Source organism: Dermacentor variabilis, chromosome 5 (assembly GCF_050947875.1).
Source record: "Dermacentor variabilis isolate Ectoservices chromosome 5, ASM5094787v1, whole genome shotgun sequence".
Lineage (NCBI taxonomy): Eukaryota > Metazoa > Arthropoda > Arachnida > Ixodida > Ixodidae > Dermacentor > Dermacentor variabilis.
Genome location: NC_134572.1, coordinates 74,069,726 through 74,087,267, shown reverse-complemented (window position 1 = coordinate 74,087,267; position 17,542 = coordinate 74,069,726). Strand labels below are relative to the sequence as shown.

The 17,542-nt window shown below is 44.1% G+C and overlaps 1 protein-coding gene across 2 annotated transcripts in view; it reads left to right on the top strand.

Annotated features, from left to right (window-relative positions):
- Positions 1–17,542, top strand: part of LOC142582794 (sodium-coupled monocarboxylate transporter 1-like) — a 117,127-nt gene that overhangs the window by 87,076 nt on the left and 12,509 nt on the right. For both annotated transcript variants that reach the window (XM_075692837.1, XM_075692838.1), the window contains exons 8-10: positions 6,858–6,987; positions 15,456–15,544; positions 17,151–17,260. In XM_075692837.1, the coding sequence (XP_075548952.1) occupies positions 6,858–6,987; positions 15,456–15,544; positions 17,151–17,260 (329 nt within the window). The remainder of the gene's footprint in view (positions 1–6,857; positions 6,988–15,455; positions 15,545–17,150; positions 17,261–17,542) is intronic.

The following is a 17,542-nucleotide window of genomic DNA, read 5'->3' as shown; positions in this document are numbered from 1 at the left end:
ATCTGTTCGTGTCTAGCTACATGGGAGCCACCGTATGAAGACGTATGGAGACTCCCGATAGCGCGCCACCTGCACATTCGATGCGCGCGTACTGCAACCGCACGCGCGCCGACACTCTCGCTGGGAAGCAGTTGTCACGCATTTCGACGCCAACTTGCCGACCGTTTATACTTCCGGCCGATGACGCACCTCGTTCGGCGACAGGAATTCGTCGTTCGCCCTTGTCCTTTGCGGTAGTGGTGGTGGTGGCTTGGGTGAATGTCAACGTGACCGCAGGCTACCACCGCTGGCTGACACAGGCCATCTACTATCTAGTGAGCAGGACAAAGAAAGGAAGAAGCTACCGGCGCACTGAAGGGGAGTGGGGACGCAGAAAAATGACCAAGATCGTGCTTACATTCTGTTCAGTTCAGACTCGCAACACTGCATACCACCTGGCCCTCTGCGGTGCGTTGCGCTGCTGTGCATGAGGTAGCGGGTTCGATACCCGCCACGGTGGCCGCATTCCGATGGAGAATGGTATGCAGAAATGCTCGTGCGCCATGCTTTGAATCAAAGCCCAGGTGTTCGAAATGATTCCGGAGCCCTCCCTATGGCACCCCCCCCCCCCGTAAACCACTGCGAAATTTTGCTAAGGCCTACATATTTAAATTAATATAACGCTTCCTTATTTTTCGTTATTATTATTATTATTATTATTATTATTATTATTATTATTATTATTATTATTATTATTTGGAAAGCCGAGGGACTGAAGCCAGCCTTATGGTCCTATTCAAGCCTGATGACATTGACTGCCCAGAACTGCTCAATAGCACTGCATAAAAAGTAGTAATAATAATAATAATAATAATAATAATAATAATAATAATAATAATAATAATAATAATAAAAACATTCTCACAAGAGTGGATAGGTATTTTTACATCATATCAGAAAGCTCTGGGAAAGATGCAATGGAACGTATTCAGAAAACATATATTTACCATTCTCAATATATTGATATCTTCAACGGCGCATTATGCAGGACTACAGATTTTAGAGCTAGTTGGTTCGTTGCACTAACTGGCGTCATAGCGCTGGATTCACGCGGACAAGAAAGATGACAGGTCGTGTGCTAGAAGAAGCGCGCATCCTGTCGTCTTTCTTTTCCGTGTGAATCCAGCGATATGACGTCACTTATTGCTCATTATGCAGTATTTCTCTAACCAGATTAGATATGTTTTGAGCAGAAATCAAACTGCTTATGTGCTTAGTGTTGGTGTCCCGGACATGGAATGACTGATGCGTTGACTGTTACTGCGTCTGCTGTATTTTGTTCTTGATTTTGCTGTATCTATTGTTCGTACTGCACTACGTTTATCTGCTGTATCCACATATCTTTTCTTTTTCTTGTAGAATATGCCGTAGGTATTGTTTTATTTTGATCAACATTTGCCTTATTATATTATATATATAGTAATCTTTCTTTTCTCTGTGTATATACGTTGTTCGATAGCCGTTCCATGTGGCGATATCATATTGTTTTCTTTATATCTTTCAATAAATAGTATGTAGTCCCACAATCAGCTGATATACGTGGGGATCATTCTTAAATTTGCCGGAATTTTTAAAAGTCTCCACTTGCGGATAACATAATTCTAGTCCATCGAGCTGGATTGTTCAGAAAGGCGGACATTGCACGAGAAATTGAAACACATATTCGACTAATAAAAAAAAAGACACGAACTAACTTCTTAGTTAATTACTTTACAGCACATATTGTAGTTTACGAATTGTAGCCGGTGAGTTTGCAAGGCGTATCTACTTGGAACGAACTTCCAGAATGACACCAGTTTGAAGATATGCACCATTAAACTTGCCGTAAAAAATGCACTGTTGTTCCACTTACTTTTTTACAAAATGAATCAATCGATCTATATGTCAATCAATCAGTGTCGGCAATCATTTCGTGCCGTCGTGGACAACTATAGAAACAGTTGAAAAATGCCTGAGAATCTTAAGCGCGTTCCTCGTTTAAACTCGGACGCCTTTCTGACTGCTGCGCGCCCATGACTTGACTGCGGAAGCTCATAACTCCTTCTTGGAGCGTACGGGCAAATGATGGCTCCTTCCTGCTGTTGTCCATAGTGTGCTGTGCGTAATTTAATCCATTGCGGTGCTACGGTGGAATAGCTTTCTTTGGAGAAGCTTTATCTGTTTTGAATTAAAGAGAAGAAGCGGGCCGGTGGGAGTCAAGTAACATGGTGGAAAAAGAAAAAAAAGGAGAGGTTGTCCTTCGTTGCACGAATTACATCTCGCGTACAAGAGGCTCCTCTGCTGTCTCTTCAGTGCCTCTCTTTTGTTCCGTGTATTCAAGACCGTGTCTGAAAGCGAAGAGGTCTTTCCTTGCCGGTTAGTTCCGCAAGCCCTTGCCAGCTTCCTTGACATATCTCTCGCGCGCGAACGCGCGTGTGTGTGTGTGCGGCGATTCCCCTCATAGATGGCGGAAACGCCCACACGCGCACACGCGAAAGAAGGAGACGAAAGTAATAGTTGTTATAATTAAGCGCGGAATAAGGATGTCCTTGTTTGTACGTGCTGTGCATCGCAATGTATACCACGTTGCTGCTCGCGGTGTGCCTGGCGCGGCAACAATGGCTGCCCTTGCGCGCTGTTAGAGCAATGCGCACAGCGTAAGGCGCCCGTGTACGCGAACGCAATTCCAAGGTCGCTGCACGTTTCGTGCGAATGCCGTATTCCGCCCCTCCACGCGAAGGACGGGGAATGCGACACGCGCGGTTTCTAAATGCGGCGACGTTGATTGTTCTCATGTAAACTGCTCCGAGGATTGGGACAGAGTATAGACGAGTGGACCTTGCAGCCTGCGCGTCAGCGACGTTGTGTAACCGGTGACTCATTTCTCAAGTGTTAGAAGTCAGCAATGGCGCTTTTGATTTGGTGCATTCCTGTGCTTAAGGATAGCGAAAATCCGTTGGGGGTCTATGTATACGGTGGTTGTCTCGGCTATCACAAAACAAAGCTTTAAAAAAATGACGGATCATCCTACGCGAATAAGACCGAGCTCATGTTGATCGGAGTCGAGTTAAGAAACCGCCAGTGATTTTTTTTTTTTAGTCCAAGGCATCCGAATGGATAACTAAATGAAATTAGCAAGCTCTTTAACTGTTGTTAAAATTGTCGAGGTGTTACCTAGGGAGTTGTACAGATAATCGTAAGAGACGTCAAAATGACATGTCTGCAGCAAGGTTTAGTTATCGCGCGTTTACTTTTTTCTGGCGAGAAGAGAGAGCCCGCGAAATCTATCGTGTAAGCTCACTCTTGCAATTTTTCAAAATAATATCGCGTGAGCGTCGACCGCACGGCGTGCCAGAGGCGACAGTATGCTCGGGTCTGAGAGTCTATTGCCAGTCTTAACGCATTCTCCTGCGATGTTCGCTTCAGGAGTGCCCCTCGCCACTACAGGGCCACCGAGACACGCCATGGAGTCGACGGTTCGCGCGGTATTATTTAAAAAAAAAAATTGCAAGGGCCCACACCTGGTGACAAAAATATTGCGGGGCACGCTATATATCTGAGAAAAAGCTGAATATTTCCGCGACCCCGCAACGCAGTCTGATATTTGCATTTCGGGCCTCGACTAGAACATGCTAACAACATTGTCGTGTACAGTTTTACTGTCTACTGCTACAGGCTGCTCAGGAATTGAACGTTTTCGGAGATCCCGGCCGTGGTCCGTAAATTTTTGTCGCCGGATGCATATACGCACCCGCGCACTCAGGATAGCAGCGCCATGTGGAAAGCAGTCTGACTACAACTTGTACGACTGACAAACTGTGCAGCTGTGATGCCGTGCTACCGGCGACGCAGTGAGCAGTATTTAAATTCGGCGCTGGTTCTTATCGTTTCGAGTATTCCGAGGTTGAGAACAGGAAATGACGCACTGAGCCGCGCGATTTAGCTTGGAGGTATGTCAGCATTTTCGATGGCTTTTCGAGGCCATAGCTGACCGTATTTAGGACTGCGATTAAGTAGAACATTACTAACTTTTAGAAACCTTTATACTTTGTTGTTGGTGCTACGTTTCATTGACGTTTCTCTCTCTGAGTCCTGCTTCGAGTGCTTCAAAACACAAGGTCCTATCTGGTCATTTGGGAGAATCACTATCTCGATTTATGCCTCGAGAGGAGAATCCTGGCTTCCACCGTCCTCAGAATGCAGCACGCGAACGACACATTAGCGTGATTAATTGTAAGAAAAAAAGCGAAGTCGTCCTCGCCCGTGACATGCCCACGCTATTACATAGCTTCTGGTCGCGTGCCATCAGGTGGCACGGCGTCGCAATCCGTGGCTTTGTCGCTCGTCACGCCGCTGAAGGCATTCCTCGCGGAGTGGGCAACGCGCCAGCAATGTTCCAATCCGTTCGCTTACTTCGCTGTCGCCGACGCTTCGGGGCAAGCGCCGTTGCGTTGCTGGCGCCGGCGGCGTCTATATTACTTATAACAGCGCACGGGGGCCTTTTACGTGTGTCCCAAGGTGTAGACGTGTGTCCGAAGGTGTAAACACGAGTAGCGTCACTGACGGTGACATCTGGCGGCTCCCTGATCCACCAAAGCCCGCAAGGACTTTATTAATAGAGGAATTTATTGACCTTTATTGGCGAAGCATCGCACGCGTGACAGAGACACACAAAACAGTGCCATTGGAGCATCGCGCCCATGCAAAACGATTACGGATGGGTAACTTCTTTGGTAATATCAGACCAAATTTTTGTCAACGAATTTCAATGATTAACCGTTCTAGGGCGGAATATAGGTGACGTCTAAATCCGCGCCCCTGCTTAGGCGCCGTGTGGATAACAAATGCAGATCTCAGAGGCCATGCTTTTGCTGGCTGCATGCGGTAGAAGCAATTGCAGGAGCCGGAATCACGACTGGCCGTCACGTTTTGGACGCCGCCTATAAAGCAAGTTGCTCCAGACTCCCTGCGGGTGGCTCGGTGGACATGCCGTTCTGCCTGCTGAGCACGAGGTCGCGTGCTCCATCCCCGGCCGCGGCGATGACATTCCGATGGGGGCCGTGCTTTGACCACCTGGGCGTTAAAGAAACCCCAGGTTGCCAAAAGTAATTCGTAGCCCTCCACTATACGGCGTCCATCATAACACACTGTGTAATTTCGGGACATAATGTAACACCTTAATATTGTTTCACAAGTTGAGTGGGAGCAGTGTAAATTGGTTACCTCAGGTGAGGCTTAGATAAGATAATGGTTAGCTATGGAGTAACAGAATGGATTCGGAGGGAGCGGAAGCGCATATTACGCTTTTTGGATGGCGCGCACAAGGTATTGCAGCACTACGGCTGCAGTTTGACAACGTCTGACGCGGATCTGAAGACAACGTGAGACAACGCGAAACCTGTCACGCATCAAGCATGCGTAAACGAGGTCGCTAATATATAAAGATAAAAGAGAAATGAACTACCCGAAAATTCAGCGTTTGCTTGTCACTAGAAATGCGGTGTATGAGTTTCTCCGCTGTTTGCTCAACGCGCTGTGCAGCCACTTCTCGTTGTCGCATTTCAGTCATTGCGGGTTTTATCTCGTCACGTATCGCATCCGCTTCGCATTTATTCAGTGTTCCTCAGTTTTGTGTTTATGAAAAGACAGACGTCGCCAGAGCTACTATAACGGAGCCCACGTCGCGAACACTAATGCCACGAACTGGCTGCGGTGCTCAAACCTTGACAAATAATGAGTGGAGCCCGACTGAAATGCCGTTACGTTAGTTAAGTTGGCAAAGATCTGTTTCAGGATTTGGGATGAATTAATTTATATGTTCAGACAAGAATTTCACATACGAGAGCAAAAAACCGCAGACATTTCGGTTTTGAATTGCATTGTGCAGCGCTTTGCTTTCTCGCCGCTGTACAACATGCAGTGTGCGTCAACGCGACCACGTTGAATGACATGACTTGAATTCGCACTACAGCTGGTCATTGTAGTGCAGTTTAATTATCATTCTTATTTTAACGGCACGCTGTGTCTGCAGTTTGGGAAAGCGGCTGTGTCATTACGTCTCTGGGCAGCTGGTATTCCTCCCCGTGCTTTTACCCATATGACATAGGCAGCCATGGCTGGCATCGTTTCGCCTGCTGCAAATGCCTCAAGAGAAAGAGAAAACATCTGCGCTGTAATAACGGCATGCGGTTATGAAACGTGTGCTTCCTGTTACAGGCACACAAAAGAAAAAAGAAACGCGGAGTTCTTTGCGTAGTGCAATGAGCACGGAATGCGATGGACGAAGGCTTCTTCGGGCGTTGTCGCTTTGCGTCCTCCATGATACGTGCAGCCGACATTGTGCGACGCGCTTTGACAAGTCACGGGGACGGTCTTCCTGCGGTTGGGCACGCGTACGCATGGCTGCTGCGTTGCGCATGCGTGGTAAATCAAGTGCGTTAACTTAGGGACATGTGTAACGACTTTAAAAGAAATATACAAAGATAGTAAAATTGAGTGTGCATTTCATTGGTGTGGCGTAGAAGAGTCTGTTGCTGGGCCTGTTGGTACATACTTTTAGAAACGGTGGAACCCAGCCTTTAAGACATGCACCAAGGGAGAGAAGTATGGAATACACCAGCGTGTGTCTGTCTACTTCTCTGCCTCGGTGTTTGCGTCTTAAAGGCTGGGTTTCATCGTTTCTAAGAACGGTGTAGCGTGTCGTACGAATGTTATTCATCCCCGTTTTTATGTATCCATGCGTTCTTCTCCGTGTTCTTGCATTCGGTTTGTTTGCATATTTCGGTACAGGCTGGTGGCATGTTCGTCATGTTATTTTTTTTTCTCGCATTATATCGCAGGGCGCTCTACGTGAACATTCCCGGAGTGATGCTCAACATCAGCCTGGGCTGCGTAGCCGGACTCGTGATCTATGCAAACTATCCCGACTGTGATCCCCTCAAGTCCGGCAAGATCTTCAAGTCGGACCAGGTGCGTGTCTGAGCAGATGCGTCGCGTGATGTCTTTCGCTACTTGGAGACGTTGCGCTGAGGGGTGGTATACTGTCAGTGCAACGCAGTAACTGCAAATGCTGTTATTGCTTCGTTGGAGACGCTTACTTACATTAGCTTAACTTGTCTGTACCCGAAAAAATAAAAGGAAAAGGTGATCACGGCAGCGCATCTGACGTAGCCGAGGCTGGTAATTCTATCTCGTAGACGTGCAGTCCTCGCCGACATTTTACGAACCGCCAGGTCAGACAATGTTGACTTTCCGAACAGGTTCAGACCGCTGGCACTTAAAAAAAAGGAAGAAAGAAAATAAACGGTACAGTAATGTGTTGTTCGGTTATACCGTTACAGGCCAAAAGTTGGAATACCAGGCTGCGTAAATAGTCAACATTCTCTCAGATCTCGTAGCTTGTAAACTTTTGACCCCGACTGTGCATGAACCCTCTCTACCCCCCCCCCCCACCACCCCCCACCTCACACACACACACGCCCACACTCATGCACTTTGTGGTAGACGGAAGAAACTTGGAGGTCACGAAGCGAACACAAAATACAATTCACCGATCACAATAGAAGCCCGCAACCCTTACAAAAATTTTTATAGAAAGTCCATAGACAGTCTATAGACATTTGTCTATGAAGTCTATAGACTGTCTATAGACATTTCTTTAGACTAGTCTATAGACAGTCTATAGACTTATGGCCATACACTTTTTATAGACTAGTCTATAAAAAGTCTGAGTCTATAGACTGTCTATAGACATTTCTTTAGACTAGTCTATAGACAGTCTATAGACTTATGGCCATACACTTTTTATAGACTAGTCTATAAAAAGTCTGAGTCTATAGACTGTCTATACACAGTCTATAGACAGTCTATAGACTTATGGCCATACTTTTTATAGACTAGTCTATAAAAAGTCTGAGTCTATAGATTGTCTATAGACTGTCTATAGACTTATGGCCATACACTTTTTATAGACTAGTCTATAAGAAGTCTGAGTATATAGACTGTCTATAGACGGTCTATAGACTTATGGCCATACACTTTCTATAGACTAGTCTATAAAATGTCTGAGTCTATAGACTGTCTATACACTGCCTATAGACAGTCTAGAGACTTATGGCCATACACTTTTTATAGACTCGTCTATAAGTCTGAGTCTATAGACTGTGTATAGACTGTCTATGGACAAGTGTATAGGCTTACAGTTCTACTTTTGTAGACTGAAGTCTATAGAATGTCTACAGATGAGATTTGTCCGTAGACATTTTATGCACTTCAGTCTACAAAAGTAGAACTATATATATACAGTTCTACTTTTGTAGACTGAAGTCTATGGAATGTCTATATACAAATGTATATAGATAGTCTATAGACATTCTATAGACTTCAGTCTACAAAAACAGAACTTTATAGTCCGATACACTTTTTTCTGTGACATTCTGCAGACATTTGTTAACAAATATGAATTTTTTTAAATCTATAGGCAATCTATATACACAGATATCTTATAGACAAGTCTACAAAGAGTGTATAAGGCCATAACTCCATAGCGGCTATCTACAAGTTAGTTTACATTTTTGTTTACATGCGGTAGCAAAAAGTTTTGAATGTATTTATGCATGTGCACCTGTTCCTTTTCATCTAAACTTATGCATTACCGTTAGTAGATTAATAATGCTTCTGAACCAGCTGTACTTTCATATATGTTGCATAAACAGAAAGAATTTATATAGTGCTGAATCATGCAGTGCGAAAAATAAAACAAATGCACCAGCAATGCATTCACCGTTTTTATTGCTCGATATAATAGATGAATTCCTTAAATTCATGTCGTATGCTATTATGGAAACAGATTAAATATTTACACTACTCCTTGGCAAGCATGGTCGCCAGGCTGGCCTTGACCTTTGTGTCATTAGTCCCAAAGGTGCTGCAGGTGTATGCTGCAAATAAGTAGATGCAGCAATATGAGGCAAAAATAACAAGTGTATATTCTTTGTGTGTTCATTAAGCAGCTTAATATATTTGCTCAAACCATCTAAGTCAATACTTAATGCGGTTTAACTATGACTAATGGCTGCTTGTCAATACAAATCAGCACGTTTATGCAATGTTTTATTGCATGGTATCGTGAACAATTAAACAGTCACAACTGCTGCTCGTGCCAGCAACAGTATGTTCCCTTTTATGACAAGTTCATATATGATGCATTATTGTACTTATCCCAAATGGTCTCTATATTTATTGCTGAAACGTTACCCAGTTGGGCAGTCTGTACATTTTTTTTTGGCTGGTAGTTAAGTATGCCCGTGCAGAGGTATATTTTCAGAAGACGTGACTGGAATATTCACAGTATCATGCCTAAGATTGTAATTTATTTTGCTTAATACACATTTAAATGTCTTTCTCATACTTTTAAATGAATGGGTGATTGGCCATAACTTCCACGGAAGGCAGATGGGCTGATTGTATCGATATGGTCACTTAATTTGTTACAGGTAATGAGGCCTCTTGGGCGTGCTAACAGGTTTCCAAGTTAGGTATACCACATGAGCACCCGCAATACCACACGAGCACTTTGTGTCATGGCACGACAGATATGCACCTCCTAGGAAACAGAACTGATAGTATAGTTCGAATGAATTCTATTACAGTAAATTATTTAAGGTGCTTTGAAAGATGAAAATTTTTTCTAGGCTATCGAGGTTCAGGACGTTTAGTTAACGCAAAAAAAAACACATATTGAGTAAGAAATGCCTTGTCAGTAAGCTTGACTTTCTTTTACTTTTCAATAAATGGAACCAATTTCCTTCAATTTTTATCAGGTGAAACGTTTTAAAAATATATTTAACTCAGAGATTCTCTGGAAACTTTGTATGACATATAACAAGACAGCATACCTATGTGGCCATTTTAAAATTTCCCGATCTTTTTCTAAGCCTTCCCTGGCTGTTTTCATGAAAATTTTCTGGCAATGTATGACGTCTGCAGCTTAAGTGTAATAAAAAAATATTGTGGTTTAATGCTTGCCAAGTACTGCCAGTCCATAATATTTAGATAAAACGAATAACACGTCAGTCACTTGACATGCAGTATTAGATTCAACTGACTTGAATCCCTTGATTAATAAAGCTGACAAGGGCTTCGGCAAGTTCGTAATTGATGGCCACACGAGTACAGCACGGAAGACACAGAGACACACGTAAAGCAAATGCAACAATGTGAGGAAAAACTATACAATGAGTTATACAATTAGTTATTTTTACGGTTCAATAGTAGTTTTCAATATAATTTGCTCTCATCACTTATGCCTCTAGTTAACTTTGTTTACCTCTGACTAAAGACTACATGGCAATATTAATCAGTACCATTATGATGTTTCGTTATACTACAGTATCATAAGCAGTTAGACAACCGTAATGGTCGCCGGTGCCGGCAACGGTACGTTTCGTTTTAAGACAGGTTCATGTGACACACAGTGTACTTATAAAAATAAAAGAAATGCGAGAATCCTAAACGATTCCTATAATAATACTTGTTGAAACAAAGATACCCGGCTGGACTGTGCACATTTTTCAGGTGTTAATGCAATATGCCCGTGCCGAACGAACATGCTCAGCATACTGACTGCAGTTTTGAACAATCACGTTAAGATTTGCAATTTATTTCCGCTTAGAACAGTCTGCAATGTCTCTTTTCTCATACTTCGAGATGAATACATTTGCCACACTTTCAGTAGAATGCACATGAATGGGAGCGTACTGATCAGGTTACTTATCAACTAAAACATGTTACGATCTCTTAGGTGTGTTGATAAGGGTAGAACAAATGCAATGCCCACTGAATTATTTGAATAATCTGTGCGTTATCTACTTAGAAAAGATCACCAAATTGATAATCTGGCTCTTTTTTCTTTTGTACAGCGCATATTGTATGCAGTCTGTCCAAGACGACGGCCCTACATGCAACAGTAATGAAAACCGGAACACTTATTACGCACGACAATGGCTTCATACCATGCACGATTAGCACAATGCGAATCTGCGCCCGCAGCTGCCTTGTGATTAAGAGCACGTAAACTGCAGAACGCCGAAGCATCGGAAGCCGCTTAACGCTTTTCATATAGCTCGAAAGATAACTTCTGCTGCTAAATTGTTTAAAAAAAAAGAGACAAAAAACAAATCTTCCAACTACCGTCAAACGCAATGCCTTCAGTTTGAAACGTGTAAAGGTGTTCCCGGAGCGACTAATTTATTGTTCTCTAATTTTTTCGGCTAAGTTGCGAAGCTGCAAGTGACTGAGCTTATCGCAGGTTTCATGCTCCAAAAGCGTTTGTGGTTGCATATAAATAGATTGGGTGAATCTAGAGATTTCTACTAGATATTTCTTCAAGTCTCGTGTTTTGCTTGCTGTAACTTCCCAAAATTATTTAGATTGGTTGCCAGGAACCTTAAAAATACTGCTACTATTAAACTATGCGAAAACGGCAGCGCACACACTGCTGATGCATACCCCGCAAACACGGCCTTTCATCCGAGTACGCTAGCAGTTATTCAACTATGCCTGTCTGTTTGAAAATTCTTGATGCTAACACAATTTCGAGATATATACGTAAAGCGTGTCACGAGAATTTCACTACACATACGGTGCAGCATTCATCGCGGCCGGATCAAGCGCCACTAAATGAGATCTACCACACTGGCTGCCCAACACACACAATCCGCTTAGTGGTAGCTCAGTATCAAGTTAAAACATGGTGTACTTCCTTTTTTTACGCACCTAAGCTATAATGATAAAATCAACAAGCACGAGCGATCGATCGCCGTAAAACATTCCGTATAGTAGAAGCGAGAACAAGAGCGCGTTATCAAACCATGTCAACGACAAACCGACACTATGCCCGAGTCGCCTGCGCTACATGCAGCCGGTTCGCGCTACGAAATGCGCTCACATAATCATGAGGTATTGACGCAAAACGTCTTTGATAAAGCTTACCATTCAGTGTAGTTGACGTGTGATGCCACAAAGACACGCATACACAGACACCAACGTTCAGGGAGACACCGCACACCGGCACAACCGTTTACGTGCCTGGCGCACTCGTTGAGACGGCGCAACGCCGCGCATGCGCTAGAGCTCCGAGCATGCGCAGGAGCTCCGCGCGGGAGGGCGTGCGCGCTCGGAGGAGTGTGAGCGCCTTTTCCTCCTTCATTTTTTTCTTTGTCTCTTTCTCTCTCTCTGCGCGCCATGCGCGCCGGAACGGGTGGCTTTTCTTTTCCGTTATACATTTTTTTCGTGGACGAAGGATATGCGCTGGCAGGTTGTATGACAAACGCTGTGGGCTATCGTATGAGACTGGAACGCTAACATGAATGCGCTGTTTGTAAAAGCCGTTACGGGGCCCTTCAGACGTTTTAGACGCATTATTGCCAGAGTCAATGAGTAATACAGCGTATTTGTAGCATATCTTCCAGCGTACCGCCAAATGTGATGCCCGCACGTATGTTAGTGCTAATTTTCTGTTCGGATGATAGGTCAAAGCAATCAGTACAGCATTGAGGTACTCATATGCGTGGCTGCGCAGGCATACCGCCGGCGAAATACTGGGTGGGCTCAGAGAATTTGGCACCAATTTTAAGTGAATGAGAAACTTTGATGAGTTTATAGTGCAGGATATCAGGCAACAAAAGTCGCCCGATGTTAGTGACGCAGCCGAGATATGAAGACAATGTGAAAAGTATCCGAGAATCGGACGGCACACAACGCGAACACCACATGCGCGACATCGGTTCATGGCACATTCACAAAGTCCGCGTTGTCAGCTACAAACATTACGAGTGTCTTTGCTGTTAGCTTGATGCCTGTTTCGAATCCACTTGTATCTGAAGCTGGCGTTCATAACATATATTTTAACAATTCGATCGGCGTTTTGCTTCCGTTATTCTACTGCCGCAAAAGTGATGCGACAACTGTGAAGACTGTCTTGGGATTGCCGAGAGCGACTACGTAGATCATATGTGGTCAACAAATGCGGAGGTATACACTATGTGTATACTAAAGTCTACAAATAGGCTCTACAGCAATCTCAGCAGTATACAACTTTAGTGGCTTATATCAAATGCAGCTATGTATTATCCACCGGTACCTACGCTTGGTTACAGCGTACACGGGTTGGGCCCAGATTAACGATGTTTGTCTATTGTTAATCTATAGACATGCAAGACCACGACAACTCAGAGGTGGTGAATTCACCACCTGGTCTGCGGGCTTTCCCCACTTATTCGCCACTTTCGCCACATCTTCACCATCTGACCTTCACCACCTGGTATTCGCGAAGTGTACGTCCGGGAAGCAGCCAGGTTTAGGGCCTTCGGGTGCCTGGAAGACCTTGGTGACTCGGACGGTGCCTGCTCCGCCGCGATCCTCGTTCGGTGCAGCTGCACCGAACGCAGACTAGCAGTCTGCACGGTTTGCCCGCCGCGCCGGGGTTGCGGTGCCGTCGTGCATGAACCAGTGCCATATCATCGCGTTCGCAGAGGGCGGGAGGTATGGGAACTCGGAATTACATATTATCGACTTTCTGCTATAGACATTCAATACACCAGGAGTAGAGAAAAAAATAGAAACCTTGTCGACTATTGTCCACAATATAGAGAGTCAACAGACAAAGTATGGACAAAAATAAATAGAAACTGTATCGGCTTTCGTCTACAGGTAGTCCATATAGAGGGGAAGTAGACAAAGAAGAAACAAACTCCTTATCGAATTTTTTCTATAGACCGTCTATAGACTGCGAGTAGACAAAAAGAAATAGAAATCTTATCGACTTTCGTCTATAGAAAGTCTATAGACAAAGTATGGACAAAAATAGATAGAGACTGTATCCACTTTCGTCTGTAGGTATTCTATAGAGGGGAAGCAGATAAAAAGGAAACAAACACCTTATCGACTTTTTCTATAGACCGTCTGTAGACTGCGAATAGACAAAAATAAATAGAAACCCTATCGACTTTCGTCTATAGAAAGTCTATAGACAAAGTATGGACAAAAATAGAGACTGTGTCGACTTTCGTCTGTAGGTATTCTATAGAGGGGAAGCAGACAAAAAAGAAACAAACACCTTATCGACTTTTTTCTATAGACCGTCTATAGACTGCGAGTAGACAAAAAGAAATAGAAACCCTATCGACTTTCGTCTATAGAAAGTCTATAGACAAAGTATGGACAAAAATAGATAGCGACTGTATCCGCTTTCCTCTGTAGGTATTCTATAGAGGGGAAGCAGATAAAAAGGAAACAAACACCTTATCGACTTTTTCTATAGACCGTCTGTAGACTGCGAATAGACAAAAATAAATAGAAACCCTATCGACTTTCGTCTATAGAAAGTCTATAGACAAAGTATGGACAAAAATAGAGACTGTGTCGACTTTCGTCTGTAGGTATTCTATAGAGGGGAAGCAGACAAAAAAGAAACAAACACCTTATCGACTTTTTTCTATAGACCGTCTATAGACTGCGAGTAGACAAAAAGAAATAGAAACCCTATCGACTTTCGTCCATAGAAAGTCTATAGACAAAGTATGGACAAAAATAGATAGCGACTGTATCCGCTTTCCTCTGTAGGTATTCTATAGAGGGGAAGCAGATAAAAAGGAAACAAACACCTTATCGACTTTTTTCTATAGACCGTCCATAGACTGCGAATAGACAAAAAGAAATAGAAACCCTATCGACTTTCGTCTATAGAAAGTCTAAAGCCAAAGTATGGACAAAAATAGATAGAGACTGTGTCGACTTTCGTCTGTAGGTATTCTATAGAGGGGAAGCAGACAAAAAGGAAACAAACACCTTATCGACTTTTTTCTATAGACCGTCTATAGACTGCGAATAGACAAAAAGAAATAGAAACTTTATCGACTTTCGTCTATAGACAGTCTATAGACTTTATATCAACAAAAGTCCAAATCTATAGAAAGGAAAGGTCGTCTATGAAAAGTCTATAGGCTTTCTATAGACAGTCTAAAGTCATTTTTGTAAGGGAATCTCGGGAATCATCGCTATACCGGGCCCAAGACAGCGAGTCTCTATGAGGATAACGCATCTGCAATATTGCTCAGCAGTGAACAAAAGTTTGCAGAAAAGCTGCTGTGATTTAGTTTTATTTCCGATTTGCGAGATGACTGTGATGTTCCGTTCTCCTTACGCGTGGTGCGCGCACTTTCTTTATGATATTGTCGGCTCCAAGCAAACTTTCCTTGCGAGCTGGCCCTTCAGTGTCTGCCTTCTTCTGCCCTGATTTAAGGTGTGCGCTCATAAAGACCTGTAATGACGGCCATTGACTACGGTATCGCAGACGCGGTTGGAAGGTTTCTTTAAGCATGCACTGGTCGCTGTGAAATGTTTGCGCGCACATTTGACCGTTGTCGTTTCTCTTTCAGCTCATCCCGTTCTTTGTGATGAAGACGCTCAGTGTAGTGCCTGGCCTCCCCGGCCTCTTCGTAGCTTGCGTATTCAGCGGAGCTCTCAGGTACGTAGTGGCAACGCCCCTAGCCCGGCGTAAAACCTTGTAGTGATCGAAGGGGGGCGCCTGCCATCTATATCTATAACCATCTATAAGATTTAGGTGAACCTTAAGGAATCCCAGGTGGTCCAAATTATTCCGGAGACCTACGGCGTGCCTCAAAATCAAATCGTGATTTTCGCATGTAAAACCTCGCATTTTTTTAAAAGGTTACTGTCTTCATTTTTGAGTTGAATATGACGTAAGCGCGATGTTACCGATTTTGCAGCGTGTTCGCACATTTGCGTCCTCCTTGTTTCATAGAAGGTTACAGAAGCTGTTGCCAAAATTGAGTTTTCTTATTTTGTGTTTCGCTTGGGTGCGATTTATCACCTCTTTATTATCTATACATGATCTAGGAGCGTTCGCCAAGCTTTGCAGATATATGTGGCGTCGTCACCACTCGTATTTCACTTTTATCTACTTTATCTGGCCTTCCCAGAGTCTGCGCTCGGCAAATTTGTCTGTTTGGCATTCCCAACGTTTAATCTAAGCAAGCTGAACTGAGCAGTTTTCTGTAATTGTCCTCTTAGCAAGTTCGGCAGACCGGTGCGGCGACGACGTCATTCCCTGACGTCATGAATTCCGCAGTATTTTCGCTCGATGCGGGCCTTTTGCAAGCAACAAATTTCGATATTTGCCAGGTTAAGTTTTTCATAGCGTTTACTGGAGCCAAACCTTGACCATTCGCCGCAGCTGTACGTCACGTCACGTAATACTAGTTCGGGAATTTTAAGGTGGAGTCCCGATCACTCCGAACTTTACGTTGTTTTCTAGCGTTCTGTCCCCCTTATATGCTATCCTTGCACCGTTATCTGTTGGCGTAGCCAGGCAGCAGTTTGCAATATTTAAAGTTGGCTGCACTGCAAAGCTTCTCTGCCCCCAAAGAATGCAAACTGCGGCCTGCAAACTGCCCTTCACGGTACAAGTGTTAATACTGCTCATGGTATTTCTTCTATTACGTTCCTTGGCGTTAATCCTTTATGACGACGAGAAACTCAATCGATTAAGTAGCTGGAACGTGCTGAAACGTATCCGCTGCGGTCTAATTTGTCGCTGCCTAGCGATAGCAGTGAATGTAAGCACTTAAAGAACAAGTTTGCAACTAATGTTTCCTTCCGAGGGCCTCCACCACACGCGGTCTTCAAGGCTGCCAGCGACGGTACACTGCTCAATATACAGCGCGGGTCGAGAGTTCGTGGTAGCTGGCGTGCTTTGCATGGCGCTTTGCTGCTTTACTGACGTGCTATGGAAGGCAGCCAACTCGCAAAATCTTAAAAAAGGGTTCATTCGACATTTTTTTTTTAAATATAATTTCTTAAAAACGCACTGCCAACACTGTAGGCCGCTTATACTGGCCAAGTACGCATAGCTGTTGGTGTCGAAAGATCACGCCAGGCTGACCTGACCAGAACTTGCCTTTGTCCAACGCCCCGGAAGACGAGATGACCCGTGAGCTGCATCTAGCTGTTAACAGTCGAATTAAACAAAGTGCTGTTTTACACTATATATATATAGTATGAGCCGCAGATTTTTACGGCTGTGCTGTACGCTGTTGCTCGGTTCATTTCAGTACGCTGTCATCGGGCTTCAATTCGCTTGCGGCAGTCACGTGGGAAGACTTCATAAGAAAGTGGTCGCACGTCAGCGAGAAGAAGGCGGCCATTATCACCAGGGGCGTCGGTAAGCGACACGTGTACCTCATTTATGAATGAATGAATGAATGAATGAATGAATGAATGAATGAATGAATGAATGAATTGACGACGCTGGCGCTACTCTATGTGGGGGCTTAGGGAATTTAGGTACGGGAATAGCTGGAGAGGTAGGGGTAAGCACTTGAGGACAGTTGTCGCAAGCGGCACCCTTGCTTGGGCTTGTCCGCTTGTCGGATCCACGCCTCCCCCCCCCCCCCCCCAGTTCGAAATAAAGGAGAGCTGGTAAAAATAACGTCTCCTCACCTCA